Genomic DNA, 20,668 nt, shown 5'->3' on the forward strand with positions numbered 1-20,668 from the left:
AATCATGGAGAGATCCATCAAAGATCCATCATTCATAAAACAAGTTCCTGCTAAAGCTTTCGAAAGACATAAACACATGGGAAAAGAACAATTAGTTCATTAGAAATTGTGGAAGTGAAGAGTAAAACTAAAATAGTCATAAATGAAGGAATATCTTGAAGCACAAGTACAGATCAATCTGTGTGTGACCCAGATAAAGGTTCTTTATACAACTTCACAAACCACAAGGAACAAATTGAGATTTTCCTATTAAATCCAACTTGGGGAATATAACACAGTTGCCATTACTGAGAGATACAAGTAGCTCTAAGACAGAGATAAACTGGGAACTGATTATATCAAGTTACAAGATGCACATTTTATGAGTCTGCAGGAAAATTTTTAAAAAGGAGATGGTACCCTCATAATTTGAACATAAAATGGTCCTCATCACAGATAATAAAAAAAGAGTTGTATAAACAGAAATTTTATAGGTAAATTGATAAAATGGAAATGGGTTTAGATTCTTTTTGGAGATCTGTAGAGGCCCCTTGAAACAAATGTGAAGTAGTCAAACATATAAATGAAATAAATTGTTCAAAGTAAACTGGAAAATCCACTGATCTAAAATCATAATTAAGCAAATATGGAAATGGTAACTACTTTGATTAATTAGTTTGCATCAATTTTTAAGTCAAGGAAGTAGACAAGTGTCTTAACAGCCCAACAAAAAATATTGAATCATGGACTTAATCTCACCAAAATTCACGAAACTGAAATAACAGTAGTGAAAACTATATCAGCAAGTTTGCTGACGATACTAAACTGGGTGGCATTGTGACATGCGAAGAGGACGTTAGGAGAATACAGGGAGACTTGGATAGGCTGAGTGAGTGGGCAGATACTTGGCAGATGTCATTCAATGTGAATAAATGTGAAGTTATCCACTTTGGAAGCAGGAACAAGAGGGCAGAGTATTGTCTGAACGGTGTAGAGTTAGGTAAGGGAGAAATGCAAAGAGACCTAGGAGTCCTAGTTCACCAGTAAATGAAGGTGAATGAGCAAGTGCAACAGGCAGTAAAGAGGGCAAATGGAATGTTGGCCTTTGTTACAAGGGGAATTGAATACAAGAGCAAGGATGTCCTTTTGCATTTGTACAGGGCCCTGGTGAGACCACACCTGGAATACTGTGTACAGTTTTGGTCTCCAGGTTTAAGGAAGGACATTCTGGCAATTGAGGAAGTGCAGCGTAGATTCACTAGGTTGATTCCTGGGATGGCAGGGCTGTCTTATGCAGAGAGATTGGAGAGATTGGGCTTGTACACGCTGGAATTGAGGAGATTGAGAGGGGATCTGATTGAAACGTTTAAGATAATTAAAGGATTTGATAGGATTGAGGCAGGAAATATGTTCCAGATGTTGGGAGAGTCCAGAACCAGAGGGCATGGATTGAGAATAAGAGGTCAGTTATTTAAAACAGAGTTGAGGAAGAGCTTCTTCTCCCAAAGAGTTGTGGAGGTGTGGAATGCACTGCCTCGGAAGACGGTGGAGGCCAATTCTCTGGATGCTTTCAAGAAGGAGCTGGATAGATATCTGATGGATAGGGGAATCAAGGGATATGGGGACAAGGCAGGGACTGGGTATTGATAGTGAATGATCAGCCATGATCTCAGAATGGCGGTGCAGACTCGAGGGGCCGAATGGTCTACTTCTGCACCTATTGTCTATTGTCTATTGTCTAATGCTGACAACAATTTGAAAAACCATAGTGCATGTCTCATGACCAAATAGTTTCCATTCCAGAGATAAATGCTGTAGATGCCTTAACTATGATCTTCCAATATTCTTTAATTCTGAAGCCATCCATTAGATTAAATCATTATCCTGACAAACAAAAGGCAAGCAGAAGGAAAAAAATCAAGAAACTATCAGTGAAGTAGCTAAATTTGTGGATATTAATCCAGGTAAGAAAGTGAGCTGAAAAAGAGTGAATTGCAAGTCATGTAAGAAATGTGAGATTGTCTTTGGTAAGTAAGATGAACAGTAAGAAACTGAGAAGTGTTAATATAGAAAGATTTTTAATATAGAAAATTGCTTCACTCATCAAGCAATTAGAGAGAAAATCTTGCTTTGGCCTTTGTTACGAGAACAGATCTTACCGATACTGTGCAATCACTTCTGCAATTTCCATCTCCTTAACAAGGATACATTTTCTTTGGGACAAGTACAGTATAACTCACTAGATTGACTGCTAGGTGAGGGAGCTAAGACTGGCCAACAGTCACTGAAAAACAAAGGAATGAGAAGTAATCTCATTTAAGGGATACAGGATTCTAAGAGGGATTGATCATTCGATCTGAGGAATGGGATGGGAGATTGGGGTAGGAGGGGATGGCATGCCTCCCTAGCCTTAAAAATATGAAGTCCTCCATTAGCAGATAAAATAATGTGAGAGAAATAGGGATAACAGAGTATTTTAGAACAATTAGAAAAAATAACAAATGAAAATATTAAAAATATTAGTAAAAACAGACACAACTACTTTATGTAATAACATTAATTTGAGATAGCTATTAGAATGATTCGATAAATCCTTTTTGTATATTTTAATTTATTTGGCTGTCAAGGTGCAATAATAAAACAAAGTCTATTGATCTTGACAGAAATAATTTTCCTGAAACTGAGAACATCAACAAGTTACATTGAAAACCATTTAAATTTGATATTATTCTGTAATATTACACCATATTTAATATGCTATTTCCATTTAGTAACTAACACATAAATTTATATCTGGAATACTGTTCAGTTTATTGCTCAGTGAATCACTTCCATGATCCTGTGTTACAAGACTGAACAAGGGAGGTTAATGGAGATTTTAAATAGTTCACATTGCAACAATGATGAGCAGCTTGATCTATAAGAAAACACTTGCTACCTAACTGTTTTCGTCATGGATCAAGCAGTCTCACTAAGACCATGAGTAAGCCACTTGGAAAACCTAAAATATACAAAGAGCTTGTTTTTTAAAAAATCATAATTATTCAATCATGGAGAGAATAAAGGGAGAATAATTGTATCAATAATTACTCCAGACAGCAATCAACCCTCCTTTCTCACTGTATCCAAAACATCATAGAAACAATAAGCTAAAACAGATGAGATTTTGCAGGAAGTAAATCCAGCAAGCAGTAAAACACTTGAAGATTGACAGATACTAGAACCTCCTGGCTTGATGGTGCGCAAAGACATGAAGATAACAACTACTCTCTTCATTTAACAGCTGAAATGGATATAGTTGAAAGTGCATTCTGCATTTAATTTTCAGAAGTGAGGGAAAACAAGTACCAAAACTAGAAATAAAAGCAGATTAACAAGTTCAGGTCAACTTGTTCAAAAATGCCTCAAGTTTGCCTACATCGACTGCTGGACAAGAAGGATGAAGATCACACACGAAAAAATTCAATATAATTTTCATACTCAAAAAAAAGATAACTAACTTAATCACACCAGCAATGAGAGACCATCACTTACTTGTGATTTGTTATCAGTAATTTGCTCATCTCAAAACAAATGCCAGATTATATTCTATTAACAGATATGAATTATTCATTTGTAAATTATGAGTTAAACATTGGTAAACATTTACATTTAAATACTACATATCTAGACATACTACACGATAGCAACATTTCAAAATAAAATGTAGAAATTAGGAGAAATTTCTCTTCCCGCAGTAGGTTCTTAAAAACCTACTATTAGAACCTATTAGAACCTATTAGAACCTGCAACAACATACAATTAGCCCAATCCACATGACACTTGAAAGGTCATCAGTTTATGATGGCATCCAAGGATTTACATAGAAATGTACAACACATTACAGGCCCTTGGGCCCACAATGTTGTGCTGACCATGTAACCTACTCTACAAACTGCCTGGAATTTCCCTACCACATAGCCCTCTACTTTTCTAAGCTCCATGTAGCTTATTGTATTCCTTATTGTATGGAATATGTTAAAACATTCACAATATTTTTTGACCTGAGATTAGTAGAAAATATTTAGTTATTTCAAATGTAGGCAACCTTACCCAAGTGTGGATCCAGCAGATGAGGTTGTTCCTGGTATTTGTCCATTATGACTAGAACGAGAAAGAAATATCTATTAATAGATAAAATAGTTACAATAATATCCAGGCAGTTATATCAGCTAGAAATCCAATTTTGCACAAGTGCTATCCTTAGAAGTGTCAGTTACTGTTGCTCAGAGCAGTGAGAGTATCAGCTTATCAGGCTGCCATATGTACATATTAGTGTTGTTTACTACATTAAAGAGTCGACTTCAAAAGTATTTAATGGAATATGAAGCTCTTCAGGACCTCCTGAGGTTCTGCAACGAGCTACATAAACATATATCTGTCTTTCACTATTTGACAACCACTGAAGAAAAAATAGTTAATGTCATCATCAAGTTAAGTGCACAGGCTATATAAAATTCTACACAGAAAGCCAGGCGGTTTATGTATAAGCCTACAATTTATAAACTCCACCATGGATGGTCCAAAGCCTAGCTGAGAAAGGAGTGTTGGGCATGCGCTAGAAACCCCATTCCATAACAGCGTTACAGGAATGCCAGCAGAAGCTCTAAAGACCTTATCACTGGGAGAGAAAGGATAGTTGTCCAGAAGACATATGAAAGATGGGCTACACCTGGGGACAACTCCAGGACTGGGCCAGGACAGAGGATTCTGATGAGATGCTGTTAGTTGACTATACCAAAGTAGGGTGGGATAGGCTTAAGTAAAGTAAGTTACAGTTAACACTTTTGGAAAAACTGAAAAACTGATACATATTGCCTTTATCACTGAAAGAACATTCCCCCCCCCCCCCAAATAGTGCTTTAGACCCTTTTGTATTCATCTGAATTAAACTGGGCCTCAATTTTATTAAGTCAAAAAAAAACACCATCTCTTTTGCTCAGTTTGGTGTTACAACTTCAACTTGAGATTATGCTCAAGTTGTGAAATGAATCCTGGACACTGATCACACAGCATCATTTACAGAAATTAATGGAAAAGGAGACAAGCATTCAGGTGACAAAAGCTTTACAGGAACATACAGTTCATGTGTAAAATATAAATGAGAAAATCAAAGATGGATCTTCAGACAGGACGTTAGGAAATCAAACAAAGCAAACATTTTATGAAAAATTATTTTCTAAATCAAAAATCATTTGAGATTTAGCTAAAATGTAATTACATGTATTGCAACTAAACAGATAAAATTTGATGAAAGAAATTTAACTGATCATAACAACATATGAATTAATAGAAAAAAAGCTGTTTTACATTCCGAAAGTAACAGTTTATTTTAAAAATTGTTCATTTCTCCGTAACTGGAAGTATCTGAAGGGACATGATCATAAATTACTCCAATGTTTCACGTAATTTATAAATTCCTCACTATTTTTATGATCCAGTAACCTACAGCAGACAATGTGAAATGTCTGCCTAATAAATATAATTCTATTATAATAGCAACAAGTAATAAATAAAAATCCAGAAAGTTATACACAAAATATAAGAAACAATAAAGATCCGATGATAAGTCTAAAGACAAAAATTAATTATTTTTACAACCAGTTTGGCACAAGCACATCAGATCAGCATTAAAACATGCAAGACAGATGAGACATATGGCAATAATTATATGTGTTGATTATAAATATCTAACCATTGATAAGCTGAACCCTCCTTTACTCCATTACTAAACAGAATGCCAAGTGGAAAAGCACAAATTAAGAACATAAAGAGCACTCATCTAAAGTTAAAATGGGAAATTATGAACATGTCAAATTAGAATGTGCCAGAAGATAAAAAAACAAAAAGACAAACTATCCCATGTCAATATATCACACTATTTCAACTTTGTCATGGACAATCCCAAGCCTGACTAGGGGGACAACCCCATCTCCAGTGAAGGAAACACCAACTGAAGGCCTCATCACTAAGAGAAGAAGGATCTTTGAAGTTCGGTTGTATCTGAGGACAACTAGAAAGACTGGCCCAGGATAGAGTACTCTGGTGAGCTGCTGTTGGCAGTCCATGCTCCACTAAGAGTGATGGACTGAAGAAGAAGAATCCAAAGAAAATTCTACATGCAGTATAATTTAACAGATTTGATTTTAAACAAGGTATAAATTACGTCAGTTTTAAATCCAATTTTAAAACAATCTTGATTAAAATTTATTGATAGTAAATTTCATCCATAACTCAGATCCAATTTCCACACCCACCTGTACACCCAAAATTCTAGAACCCCTCACCCTGTATCCTCCGGTCCATTTTAGATAAGGTTACACTAAGTTGATGTCATGTTGCCAAACAGCACAACGCTAACATAATACTCACTGTCACTGTTAGTTCTGACAAGTGCAAGGCAACAAAAATGACAAAAATGATTATTTCTAATAAGTTTACAATAAAAATGTGCAGATTATTAGTGTAAGTACCATACTCTTCAGTTCAAATAATTTTGACATAAATTTAAGTTCCAAAAGTAAAACGTAACAGAACAAATTTCATAGTTGTGCCCAAAACAACATGTTTTGGTAGTTTAATTGACCACTGTAAATTACCACTTAATAAAGGTTCAAGGAAGAGTTGACATAATTTACAGGGCAACAGGGAAACGCAAAAAAAAAGAATTGGAATAATGGGTGCTGATGAGCTGAGTAACTTCCTTCTCAGTTGTTCAATGTTTACAATATAACGGCCATAAATTTCAATGACAAACTCAAGGTATATTCAGCATATTGGTAAGCTCATTATAAAAATACTTTAACTTCTCATTGTACATGACTGCAAAATCATTCCCTTCCTACTAAGGTTGGGAAGTAAAAAAATTCCTCTGCCTGTGCAAAGCAGGCAGAAAAACCAAAGTTAATAAATACATTGATGTATAATTCACTGTACGTAATTTTTTGTGGAATAATTTCAAGTTCACTTACTTTGTAGCCAAATAATGAGTACAATCAGAATTTGCCCAGGTGTTACATTTCACAAAAACTTTTAAATTCATAATACCAGGTGAAAGAACAACAAAATAAGTAAGAACATAAGAACATGAGAAATAGGAGTAGGAGTAGGCCATCTGGCCCATCAAGCCTGCCCCACCATTCAATAAGATCATGGTTGATCTGTCCGTAAACTCAGCTCCATCTACCTGCCTTTTCCCCATAACCCTTAATTCCCCTACTATGTAAAAACCTGTATAACTGTTTCTTAAATATATTTAGTGAGGAAGCCTCAACTACTTCCCTGGGCAGAGAATTCCACAGATTCACCACTCTCTGGGAAAAACAATTTCTCCTCATCTCCATCCTAAATCTTCTCCCCTGAATCTTGAGGCAATGTCCCCTAGTTCTAGTCTCACCTACCAATGGAAACAACTTTCCTACTTCTATCTTATCTATCCCTTCCAAAATGTTGTATGTTTCTATAAGATCCCGTCTCATTCTTCTGAACTCCAGAGAGTATAGTCTCAGGCGATTCAATCTCTCATCATAGGTTAACCCCTTCATCCCTGGAATCAACCTGGTGAACCTCCTCTGCACTGCATCCAAAACCAGTATATCCTTCCTCAAGTATGGAGACCAGAACTGCACACAGTACTCCAGGGGCAGCCTCGCCAGTACCCTGTATAGTTGCAGCATGACCTCCCTGCTCTTGAATTCAATCCCTCTAGCAATGAAAGCCAATATTCCATTTGCATTCTTAATAACCTGTTGTACCTGCAAGCCAACTTTTTGCGATTCATGAACAAGCACTCCCAAGACCCTCTGCACAACAGCAATCTTTTACCATTTAAATAATAATCTGTTCTTCTATTATTCCTCCCAAAGTGGATGATCTCGCATTTACCAATGTTGTATTCCATCTGCCAGACCTTGGCCCACTCACTTAACCTATCTATATCCCTCTGCAGACTCTCCACATCCTCTGTACAATTTGCTTTTCCACTCAGTTTAGTGTCATCAGCAAATTTTGCTATGCTACACTTAGTCCCCTCTTCCAAATATCAATATAAATGGTAAACAGCTGCGGGCCCAGCACTGATCACTGCTGCAGCCCACTCACCACTGACAGCCAACCAGAGAAACACCCATTTATACCAACTCTGCCTTCTATCAGTTAACCAATCCACTATCCATGCCAATATACTTCCTCCGACTCCATGCATCTGTATCTTATTTATAAGTCTCTTGTGCAGCACCTTATCGAACACCTTCTGGAAATCCAAGTATACAACATCCACCTGTTCCCCTCGATCCACTGCACTCATTATGTCCTCAAAGAACAAAATAAAGAGCAAACAGTAAAGAAAAATTGGCACAGAATTAACAGATAAAAAATTCTAAAAAGAAATAAAAGAATACCATAAAACTATGGAAGCAGTTGGAAAACAAGAGACAAAAGGAAAAATATAGTAAGAATAAAACCTATGGGTCTGTCACAGCTGCTCTGAACCTAGAGGAGACTACAAAAAAGATTGATAAACATTTAACCTGAGTAACGATAAAGATTACAAAATCCTTGCTAAAGTGAAAGATACAGTAAAGAATGAGAATAGATTTCACATTTACCTGAAAAACATAAACAGAAAAGAGTCTAGGAAAAATATACCAACACTAATTACTAAAAGAGTATATGTTTCTTCTTCTACCTGCATTAAGGCAGACCTAATGAGCAAAGCTCCAAAGAAAAGAAAGAAGTGGTCACAGGAGACAGAGGAGTGGCTGCAGGATTGCTTTGAGTCAGAAGACTGGGCCATGTTCAAGGACTTTTCAGAGGATCTGAATGAATATGCCACAATCGTCACAGACTTTATAAATACAATCGTTGATGAGTGTGTCCTCACAAAATCATTCAGTGTCTACCCCAACTTGAAGTCCTGGATCAACCATGAGGACTAGATCCTTGGCATTCAGGCCTGGCAACCAAGTAAAATATAATAAGTCCAGGAATGATCTCCTGAAAGCGATCTCACATGTGACATGGCAATTCCAGACCAAACATGAATCACTGAAGGATGCTCGACAGCTGTGGCAGGGCTTGAATGCTACCACCTCTGACAAGATGAAACCCAGCAACATAGAAACAAGTCTTCGTTAACAGATGAGTTAAGTGCCTTTCATGTTCACTTTGACTGTCCAAACATGGAGGTTCCTTCACAAACTTCCACAGCCCCCAATGAACCCATGATTTCAGTTTCTAAAACCAACATGAGAGCATCCTTCAGGATGGTGAGCACATAGAAAGCATCCAACCCAGACAGGCTACTTGGCCGAGTACTAACGACCTGTACCGATGAACTGGCTGAAGTGTTCATCAGTATCTTTAACTACTCAGTTCAGTAGTCTGTGGTTCCCACCTGCTTCAAGCAGGCTTCAATTATACGAGTACCTAAGAAGAAAGTGGCAGCCTGCCTCAATGACTATTGTCCAGTAGCACTTACATCCACTGTGATGAAATGCTTTGAGAGGTTGGTGATGAAACATATCAACAGCTGCCTAAGAAGTGACTTGGATCCACTTCAATTTGTCCACCATCACAACAGGTCAACAGCAGATGCCATTTCATTGGGTTTTCACTCAAAGCTGGAACATCTGGACATTGAAAATGCAGCCATCAGGATGCTCCTCATTCACTACAGCAATCAATACTATCATCCCCTCATATGTAACTCATCAATAAGCTTCAGGACCTTGGTCTCGATACCTCCTAATGCAAATGGATCCTCAATTTCCTCACTTGCAGACCCTAGTCAGTTCAACATCTCTTCAGCAATCTCTACCAGCACCAGGACACCACAAGGCTGTATGCTTAGCGCCATGTTCTACTTGCTTAATACTTATGACTGTGGCTCAAGTGCCATATTTAAGTTTGCTTTCAACACCACCTTCGTTGGCTGAATCAAAGGTGGTGATGAATCAGCATATAGGAGGGAGATTGAAAAACTGGCTGACTGGTGCCATAACAACAACCCCTTACTCAATGCCAACAGGATCAAGGTGCTGATTATTGACTTCAGAAGGAGGAAAGCAGAGGTCCCTGAGGCAGTCCTTATTGGAGGATCAGAGGTGGAGAGGGACAGCAGCTTTAAATTCCTCCATGTTATCATTTCAAGGATCAGGCTGACTCCAGCAAATAAGTACCATTATGAAGAAAGCACCGCAGCACATCTACTTTCTTATACGACAATTCTGCATGTAATCTGAAATTTTGCCTTGAATAGAAAGGCCTATAAAAGGTACTGGATACAGCCCAGCTGTCCATCCTGTTGGATGTAGTCTTTCATTGATTCTATTGTATTGCTTGTATTTACTACGAAAGCACTCAAGAAAATGAATCTCAGGGTTGTAGATGATAACATATATGTACTTTAATAATAAATTTGCTCTGAACTTTGTGGCAAACAGCAAAACCTGAGGCCAATAGTGAAAGGTTCGAACTAAAACGTCAGCTAGATATTGTGAAGACTGACGATGTAGAAAATACACCACATACATTAACCAAGGTGAACAGCATAATGGTCAACTTTTAATTATAAGAGAACAAGTAATGAGGGTTTTGTCAATAACATTAGATGCGGGAGATGAGGCTTAAATAGAGCTTATATTCCAGGGCAACAGACACAGAGTGCTGGAAGAACTCAGCAAGTTGGGCAACATCCACAAATGGGAATAAATATTTGACATTCTAGGGCATGACCATTCATCGGGACAGGAAACAGGAAGAAGCCAGATTAAGGTGGAAGGATGGGAAAGACTACAAGCTGGCAGATAGATAACAGAAACCAGGTTAAGGGGAGGGTGGATGGGTGGGGAAGGGATTTGAAGTAAGAAGTTGGGATGTGATAGAAAAGGTGAGGAGCTGAAGAATGAACCTGATAGGAGAGAACAGTAGATCTTGGAAGAAAAAGATGGAGAAGAGGCACCAGATGAAAAGAAAGGGGGTTATCCCTGACACAACACCTGCGAGTTGTGTACTGTATGTGTATCTACTGTATCTGGTACTCCCGGCATGGCTTCCTCTACATGAGTGAGACCCAGCGTAGATAGGGAGACCACTTTGTCGAGCACCTTCACTTTATCTAGCACTAAAGGCAAACTTCCCAGTGGCAACCCATTTCAATTTGATTTCCCATTCGCATTCCAATATGTCCGTTCACGACCTCCTCCACTGCCACGATGAGACCAAACTCAGGTTGGAGGTGCAACACCTCATATTCCATCTGGGTAGGCTCCAAACTAATGGCATGAACATTGATTTAGAACATAGAACATACAGCACACGACAGGCCACTTGGCCCAAAATGTTGTGCCGAACAAGCTAAAAAGCAAATTAAAAACACCCAAACACTAATCCCTCCTACCTACATGCCCCTCCATCTTCCTCCATGAGCCTATCCAAACATCCCTTAACCGCCTCTAATGTTTTTGCCTCTACCAGCATATCAGGCAGCACAATCCCAGGCATCCACCACGCTCTGAGTAAAAAACCTACCCCTCACATGCCCCTCCAACTTCAGGTAATTATTCCCCCTTCCCATTTCGATCTTTTTCAATGTCCCATCCTGGTTTCTCTCTCACTCCTTCTCCTCACTGTCTTCTTACTTTATCCCTTCTCTCCCACCCACACATTTTTCCCCTAACCTGGTTTCGTCTATCAACTGCCAACTTGCACTTTTTTTTTTAATTTAGAGATACATTGCAAAACAGACCCTTTAGCAACCCACCTAATCAACCTTAGCCTAATCACAGGACAATTTACAATGACCAATTAGCTGTATGTAGAACTTGGGAGTAACCCAAATCAGCCAGAGGAAATCCACATGCTCATGCGTACAGTCTTGTTACAGACAGCTTCAGATTGAACTCCGAACTCTGACGCTTCAAGCCGTAATAGCATTACACTAACTGCCTACACTACCGTAGATAACACCCCCCCCCCCCCTTACCTATTCTGGCTTCTTTCCTCCTTCCTTTCCAGTCTTGATTAAGATTCTTTGCCCAAAATGTCACCTATTTATTCCCCTCCAGAGATGCTGTCTGACTTGCTGAGTTTCTCCTGCACTTTGCATCTGTTTATAACAACTTTAGCATAGTCAGTCATAGAATAATACAGGACAGAAACAGACACATGCCAAACTAGTATTCTGTCAAGTCCCATTGACCTGCACCCAGACCTTAGCCCTCCATACCCCTCCCATCCATGTATTGATCTAACTTCTTAAATGCTGAAATTGAATCCATATCCACCACTTCTGTTGGCAGCTCATTCCACACTGTCAGCACCCTCTGAATGAAGTTCTCCCTCATGTTCCCCTTAAAAATGTTACCTTTCACTCTTCCTTGAGTTGTAGTCTCACTCAACCTCCGTGGAAGAAGCCTATTCACATTTATTGATCTGTACCCTTCATAATTTTGTATGCCTCTTATCAAATCTCACGTCATTCCCCTTATAATCCAGGGAATCTGCATCTGCAGAATCCTGTGTTTATAAATTCCAAGGAGAACACTTTGATCTGAATAGCCTTTCTTTGTACAGTATGTCTTCCATTAATACTACATAAATGCTGGGTCATATTTAAAATGGTAAACATGAACCTCAAACTAAGTAACAGACAGAAATCAACTGGCATCTAAAACAGAGAGCAAGCTAATGATCTCTTTTGCCAGAAATTGTTCTGGTCAGGCCAGCTCATTTTTAGAACGGAAGTTCCCTTCCTATCCAACATTAATACTGAAAATCATTAAACCATCACGCTCTTCTGCATCACCTGAAAACAGGTTCACCCCAGGTCACAGCCTTGCCTGTCTAGAGGTAGTCCATACAGATCAAGAAGTAGTTGGAAAATTAGACCATAAGACATCGGAGCAGAATTAGGCCAGTCGGCTCATCGAGTATGCTCTGCCATTTCATCACGGCTGATCCATTTTCCTTGTCAACCCCAATCTCTTGCCTTCTCCCCATATCCCTTCATACCTTGACTAATCTTTACCTTAAATTTACTCAATGACTTGCCTCCACATCTGCGTGTGGCAATGAATTCCTGATTCACCATTCCCTGGCTAAAGAAATTTCTCACCTCCATTCTAAATGGACATCCCTCTATCCTGAGACTGCATCCTCTGGTAGACTCCCCCACCATAGGAAACATCCTCTCCACATCCACTCGATCAAGGCCTTTCAACATTCGATAGGTTTCAATTAGGACATCTCCTCATTCTTCTGAATTCCAGTAAATACGGGCCCAGAGCTATCAAACACTCTTCACATGACAAGCCTTTCAATCCTAGAATCATTTTTGTGAACCTCCTTTGAACCCTCTCCAATGTCAGCATATCCCTTCTTAGATAAGAGCCCAAAACTGTTCACAATACTCCGTGATGTTATCCTGTGCTTTATGAAGCCTCAACATTATATCCTTGCTTTTACATTCTAGTCCTCTTGAAATTAGTGCTAACATCGCATTTGCCTTCCTCACCACTGACTCACTTTGTTGTATGAATGGACTTTCCTGCAACTAAAAGGCTTCTGTCAGGTGGAACACAGCAATTCCACACGCTTTCTCTTCCCCCCAAACCCCACCTAATTCAACTACAATCAGTGGCTGGGTCAAGCAGACCCGAGCTCTGAGCAGACTCACACACTGGGTCAGTGAGTCTAGCTAGTAGCTGCACTTCTATTACAGCTGTTTCTGTGATCCTCTCCCCCACAGGTTTTCTTTCCATATTCAACTCACAAATAATTCAGGTTACAAAATGTTCCCAGGAATAAAATTCCGTCACAAACTGGCAACAGCCTGTATTATCCAATATGTGGTCTTTCCACTCCCAAAATAACACAATTACCTTGAAATCTCATTTGATATTCATAATACATGACAATTAAAACAAATACAGGGAGTTTAAGTAATCCTGACTGTCGAGTACATTTATTAAGTTTCAACCATGGTCACTAACAATAGATGCTTCCAGATTTTAGATAAACCACCTTGCATCCAGTCTGGAATAATAAATTAAAATATTCAATATAGGATATAGTAATGAGAGGGATATCTGAGGCTTGCAAAAGTTTAAATCTGGCTTACTCTAGATGAGAACTTTAAAATAAAAAGATTTAGAAAGAAAGAGAACTTTAAATAGAGATGTGTAAACACACATTTTTGTAATTATCATTGGGATGGTCTGTGTACCTGATGGATTTACACTCCACTCTCAAATAAGGTTTAATATAGTCCGACAGGGAATTGGGATATAACGCAAATGGCAAAGTTAAGGCTGATATAAAGCTCATTAAACAGAACAGGAAAGAAGCTAAGGAGGGAGTAACGAAGGCATGATAACAATAGACAGTAGGTGCAGGAGTAGGCCCTTCTAGCCAGCACCGCCATTCACTGTGATCGTAGCTGATCATTCACAATCAGTACCCTGTTCCTGCCCTCTCCCCATACCCCTTGACCCCGCTATCTATAACAGCTCTATCTAACTCTCTCTTGAATGCATCTAGAGACTTGGCCTCCACTGCCTTCTGGGGAAGAGCATTCCACATATCCACCACTCTCTGGGTATCTCTGTTCTAAGTGGCCTACCCCTTATTCTTAAACTGTGGCCTCTAGTTCTGGACTCACCCATCACCGGGAACATGCTTCCTGCCTCCAGTGTGTCCAATCCCTTAATAATCTTATATGTTTCAATCAGATCCCCTCTCATCCTTCTAAATTCCAGTGTATACAAGCCCAGTCGCTCCAATCTTTCAACATATGACAGTCCCGCCATTCCGGGAATTAACCTTGTGAACCTACGCTGCACTCCCTCAATAGCAAGAATGTCCTTCCTCAAATTTGGAGACCAAAACTGCACACAATACTCCAGGTGGGGTCTCACCAGGGCCCTGTACAGCTGCAGAAGGACCTCTTTACTCCTATACTCAATTCCTCTTGTTATAAAAGCCAGCATGCCATTAGCTTTCTTCACTGCCTGCTGTACCTGCATGTTTGCTTTCATTGACTGATGTACAAGAACACATAGATCTCGTTGTACTTCCCCTGTTCCTAACTTGACTCCATTTAGATAGTAATCTGCCTTCCTGTTCTTGCCACCAAAGTGGATAATCTCACATTTATCCACATTAAACTGCATCTGCCATTCATTTGCCCACTCACCCAACCTGTCCAAGTCACCCTGCATTCTCATAACATCCTCCTGATATTTCACACTGCCACCCAGCTTTGTGTCGTCAGCAAATTTGCTAATGTTACTTTTAATCCCTTCATCTAAGTCATTAATGTATATTGTAAACAGTTGCAGTCCCAGCACCGAACCTTGTGGTACCCCACTGGTCACAGCCTACCATTCCGAAAGAGACCGTTAATCACTACTCTTTGTTTCCTGTCAGCCAGCCAGTTTTCGATCCATGTCAGTACTCTGCCCCCAATACCATGTGCCCTCATTTTGCCCACTAATCTCCTATGTAATAACAATAATATACAATAATGGATAACAATAATATACAAGAGTGACAGGTAAGGCAGAGCAACTCAACATGTGGATTGGCAATTAGACTAGGATAATATAACATAACAGAAACTTGACTGACCGAGAAGCAGGGCGAGCAGCTCTATATTCCAGGGTGAGATGCTATAGGTGGAGGTAAGGGGGGGGGGGGGACGTACATTTTTGATGAAGGACAACTTTCTTGGGATACTGTTCAGCAAGGCTATTCAGGTTGGAGCTGACAAACAAGGAGGGAATATCTATTTGATAGGATTGTATTGTAGACCCCAAATATCCTGCAGGAATTTGAGAAGTAAATAATCAGTGTGATTGCAGGGATAATAAGAGTAACAGGATAGTAATTAACAGGTGATTTCAATTTCCTTCACTGCAGGTACAATTACATTTAAAAGGCATTTAGACAAGTACATGGACAGGAAAGGTTCAGAGGGACACAGGCAAATGTGTGTAAATGAGATTAGTTTAGATAAACAACTTGGTTCACATAGATAAGTTGGGTCTGTTTCTGTAGTGTATAATTCTATGACTCTAATAAGCAGCCATTGTAGATTGTCGGGGAAGAAACACCTGGAGGCCAGATCATTAAGTATGTTTAAAACACAGGTTGATAGGTTCTTGATTAGTAAGGACATCTAAGGTTAGAGGGAGAAGGCAGGAGAATGGGGTTGAGAGGGATAATAAATCAGCAGACTCCATGGGACCAATTACTTAATTCCGTTCCTATGTCTTATGAGATTCTAGGGTAGGAACATAAAGCAGTAGCTCATTATTGTGAAGGGTAAGGGTGAGATTCTGAACATCAGTCAACAGAACCGGCGTCAGTCAGCATCCGTTATGTGCATTGACTTCTCCATGGATATCAGTACAAGACCAATGAGCGGGATTCGCCCTGTGTATGTGCGTTAATGCCTGCCCGGCGCCCCAAAGCACCGGCTGAGGCCCGGGATGGCGATGCGAGAAGAGCAGCCCCACCCTCGCCCGCTTTACCAATGAATTTCTGTTTCAGCATCTCGCTGGCGGCCTCATCGGCAGTTATGGTTCGCAGGGCCGTCAAAAGGCTTCGGACCTCCTCGCTCTCGCTGAACGCATGCAGGGAGTTGGCTTTGGCGATCACGTCCGGCTCACCACCGGCGCCTTCATCTTGTTCCACCTCCGCCGCCTCGGGCCGACTATCGCTGAAAGCCATGTTCGGGCAGCTAGCAGGTAGACACGCTGAGAATGAATTTGACAGTCAGCAGCACTGCCTGGCAACGACCTCCGGTCACTGTGAACCCTCACCCCCAGCTGCTACCGTGCCAACGCAGGCACAGAAAGCACGAACCCAGCGGCGCGTTTCGAAACTGCAGTGTAAGCGAGCGAGAACGCCGACAAGATCCGGGCTGGATCCGAGAGAGAAAATACATTTTATAATGATCGAATGCTCGATATTTGCACAATGCGTTTTCCGAAATGTAAATGGCTAAACAGAAACTGCTCAATTATTTAACTGTGATATTGTATTCTAAAGATACTGAGAAGACTTTAAAACGATCTTTAAACCTATTGAATTAATTCGGTTCTCAACGTTTCAGGAACAAGTGAAACGAGCATAAGGCTCCGCTTCTCAAGCGGGTGGATGGAGACGACCCCTGTTGTCTCTGTGACCACGACCATTTGGTAATGACATTCAGTCTTTGATGTATTATGAACATAGTGTTTAAGAGCACACAGTGTAATTCCGTCTCCTCCACCTTCCGCCTATTCTGACCTAATCAAGCCTCCCATCTAAATGGAAATCACAACAATTGACTATGGAAACCTCGAACATATACAATTTTTCATTCCACTCTATGGGGTAACACAAATCATGTATACAGACAAGCATGGGAAATTTTCATAGCATACGTAATACTGTAGTGTAAACAATATTCCAGTAATATTTGAGTAATTTTGTAAATACATTATTTGATTAAACATTCTCATTTACATATTTCATTATGGGTTATATGTAAGAAGTACATGAATGATATACATCGTTATGGCACCATTACTACGAAAAAAAAGGGTAAGTAAAGCAAAGTGAACAAGTTCAACCTGGCTCCTGTGTTTTTCTTTCGATTAGTTTCTGGTGTAACAAAGCATGACAATGGTGATGAAGTTTTAAAATGAACCTGAGACAACTAGCTAACTATTGAAAAACAGCATTATTTTCTCTTAACGGGGAGAGAGACATTCAAGTAAAAAACCATGTACAGCATGTTTTTCTTCGGAAGGTGAGAGAGACATTCGAAAGAAAAGGTCAAAATTTATCATCAAGTATTGCCACAGGTACCAGGTGATAATAATTTTAAAGCAGAAATGGTTGGCTATGTTGGAAAGACAGATGCATTCAATTGCACAACAGATAACTGGATGATGTATACTGAACAAATTGAGCGGTATTTTGAAGCAAATGTAATAGCTGAGGAAAAATGAGTGCTAGTATTGCTGAGTGCAATAAATGTAAAATAATACAGTTGTCCTATAAGTCTATTGCTCTGAAATGATTTTGCTGATATGATGAATGTAGTGTAGGAATATTTAGAAACAAAACCATAATTGATTGCAAAACACTTTAGGTTTCATAAGCTGAACCAAAATGAAGAGGAGTCCATTTCAGCTTATGAAATTGTCCAAGCATTCTCAGTTCAGTCATGGGTTTAATAATACACTGAAAGATCATTTAGTTTGTGGAACCTTACAAGAAAGCATTCAAAAATGTCACCTAACTGAATCTCACATTTATAAGATCAGTTGAAATTGCCATATCAATGGAAACAGCAGCAGAGATGCAAGTGAGTTGCAGTCAGGAATAAAAGTTAAGATAAAGAAAATTGCAATGTCTAAACAGGAATCTGCCTGACTGAACAAATTCTTGTTCTGGCAGGGTCTCACCTACACCACCGAAATTCAGGTTTAAAGGTGAAACTTCAGAAAATGCAACAAAGTAAAACACATACAAAGTGAATGTTTGGCAGACAGAAAATTTATGCATTGCACAGGGAAGAGAGAGAGAATTAAAAAGTCAATTTGCAGTTCCAAAGGGAGCACTAATATGCATGCATGCATGCAGTTGATCAAAAAATCTGATAATGGTAAGTGGGACACAGGACTGGATAGCCTTGAGATTCATATGGTGAAAGCTGACAAAAGGCAAGTAATATGGCTTACAGCAGAAGTTAATCAATTCAAATGAAATTGAGCACTGGCTCGGTTGTTTTAGTCATTCCACAACTGAGTTTCCGTGTGTTCCAAAGATACTGATCTGGAGATATCCACTGGAGAAAATAACTCCTGTGGGATGACATTCATAACAGTGAAATATAGCATCCAACAAGCCACACTAAGCTTGTATGTGCTAAAAACAGGAGGGTCAGCATTGTCAGGCAGTGATTTGTTAAGAGAACTACAATTTGATTGGTGATCCATCCACCAATTGCATACCTACAATGGAATCAAATGAAACTGAATTTTAAAAGGTACTGGATGACGCCACAGCAGTTTTCAAGGATGGCATTGGAAAACTCAAATGTATCCAGGGTAAAATAGTAAACACAAGAAGATCTGCAGATGCTGGAAATCCAAAGCAACACACACAATATGCTGGTGGAACTCAGTAGGTCAGGCAGTATCTATGGAAATGAATAAATTGTCTAAATATTGGGCCAATATTTTTTTCAGGACTGATAAGAAAGGGGGAAGGAACCAGAACAAAAAGATAGGGGAGGGAAAGGAGGCTAGCTAGAAGGCGATGGTTGTAGCCAGGTGGGTGGAAAAGAAGGAATCTGATAGGAGAAGAGAGTGGACCACAGAAGAAAGGGAAGGGGGAGGGGACCCAGAGGGAAGTGACAGACAGGTGAGAAGAGGTAAAAGGTCAGAGTGTGGAATAGCAGATGAGAGGAGGGGTAGGAAAAAATTACCAGAAGAAGAAATAGACATTCATGCCACCCATTCAGAATATAAGGGGTTGCTCCTCTACCCTGAATGTGGACTCATCTTGTCACAAGAGGAGGCCACAGACTGACAAGCAAGAAGAGAAATAAGAGTCAGAATTAAAATGTTTGGCCACGGGGAAGTTCTGCTTTTGGCAGATGATGCAGGGGTGCACAAAGAAGCGGGCCCCCACTTTATGATGGTCTCACCAATACAGAGGAGCCACATTAGGAGCACCATACACATATTACAATGCAGCATGCTCCATAACTAACAACTCACCAGCTATGTGGTCCCCGGGTTGACCCCTCTACTCACTCTTGGATCTCCTCAAACACAGTCTCAGAATATGCATAACAACCAGCTGAGACAAACTGGGAGCTCCTCAGACAAGGAGGTTTGTTGTGTCACTAGCAGATGAGTGACTACAGAGATGATCAGAAGTGGGTACTTAGAAAGATTAAGGACAGAAATGGACCACTCTCTTACATGGTGGAGATTGAGTCTATTGGCCTCTGCAGATGAAACTCAATCAGTTGAGGAGAGCAGTTAATTGTTAGAGAGGAAATATGATCAGACCTGCCAGAACCACTTCTTGTAGTCCCAGAGTCAACTTCTAGGGCCACCAGGGAGGCGTCCCCAGAACTGAAATTGCTTCATAGCCACAAATCTCATAAGATGATTAACCCACAAGAGTAAGAAATCCTCCACAACAGTTAAATCTTTAGGTCCAAATGGGACAATTTGAGATTTACTATACTATAGATGTCTAGACAATATTTCTATAATATAGTATACTGTGTATATGGTTGAGATGCATTCTGTTTTGAGTTGGATTCTATAGCTAAGCAGGGAGGAATGTAATATATTCAATATTTCAGTAATATTTGAGTAATATTGTAAATATATTGTTTGATTAAGTATTCTTTGTTTACGTGATTCATTATGGGTTATATGTACAGTACTGTGCAAAAGTCCTGGGCACCCTAGATTTTTTATAAGGTTTCAGATAGTACCTTGGTCTCATCATCATCAAGGCTGTCTGGGATTTACCTGGACAGACAGAAGCAAGCGTGACAGCCAAAGTCTGCAGTAAAGCTGTGGCTAATTCTCCAAGGTGTTGTGGATAGTGTGGAGGGCTGTCAGAGATTACA

The 20,668-nt window shown here is 39.7% G+C and overlaps 1 protein-coding gene across 1 annotated transcript in view; it reads right to left on the reverse strand.

Annotated features, from left to right (window-relative positions):
* Positions 1-16,852, reverse strand: part of tbcd (tubulin folding cofactor D) — a 259,836-nt gene extending 242,984 nt beyond the window's left edge. The window contains exons 1-2 of the mRNA XM_059948764.1: positions 16,551-16,852; positions 4,072-4,122 (exon numbers count right to left, since the gene is read on the reverse strand). Coding sequence (XP_059804747.1) covers positions 4,072-4,122; positions 16,551-16,749 — 250 coding nt within the window. The 5' untranslated portion in view covers positions 16,750-16,852. The remainder of the gene's footprint in view (positions 1-4,071; positions 4,123-16,550) is intronic.
* Positions 16,853-20,668: the final 3,816 nt, after the last annotated feature.

The sequence above is a fragment of the Hypanus sabinus genome, chromosome 23, assembly GCF_030144855.1.
Source record: "Hypanus sabinus isolate sHypSab1 chromosome 23, sHypSab1.hap1, whole genome shotgun sequence".
Lineage (NCBI taxonomy): Eukaryota > Metazoa > Chordata > Chondrichthyes > Myliobatiformes > Dasyatidae > Hypanus > Hypanus sabinus.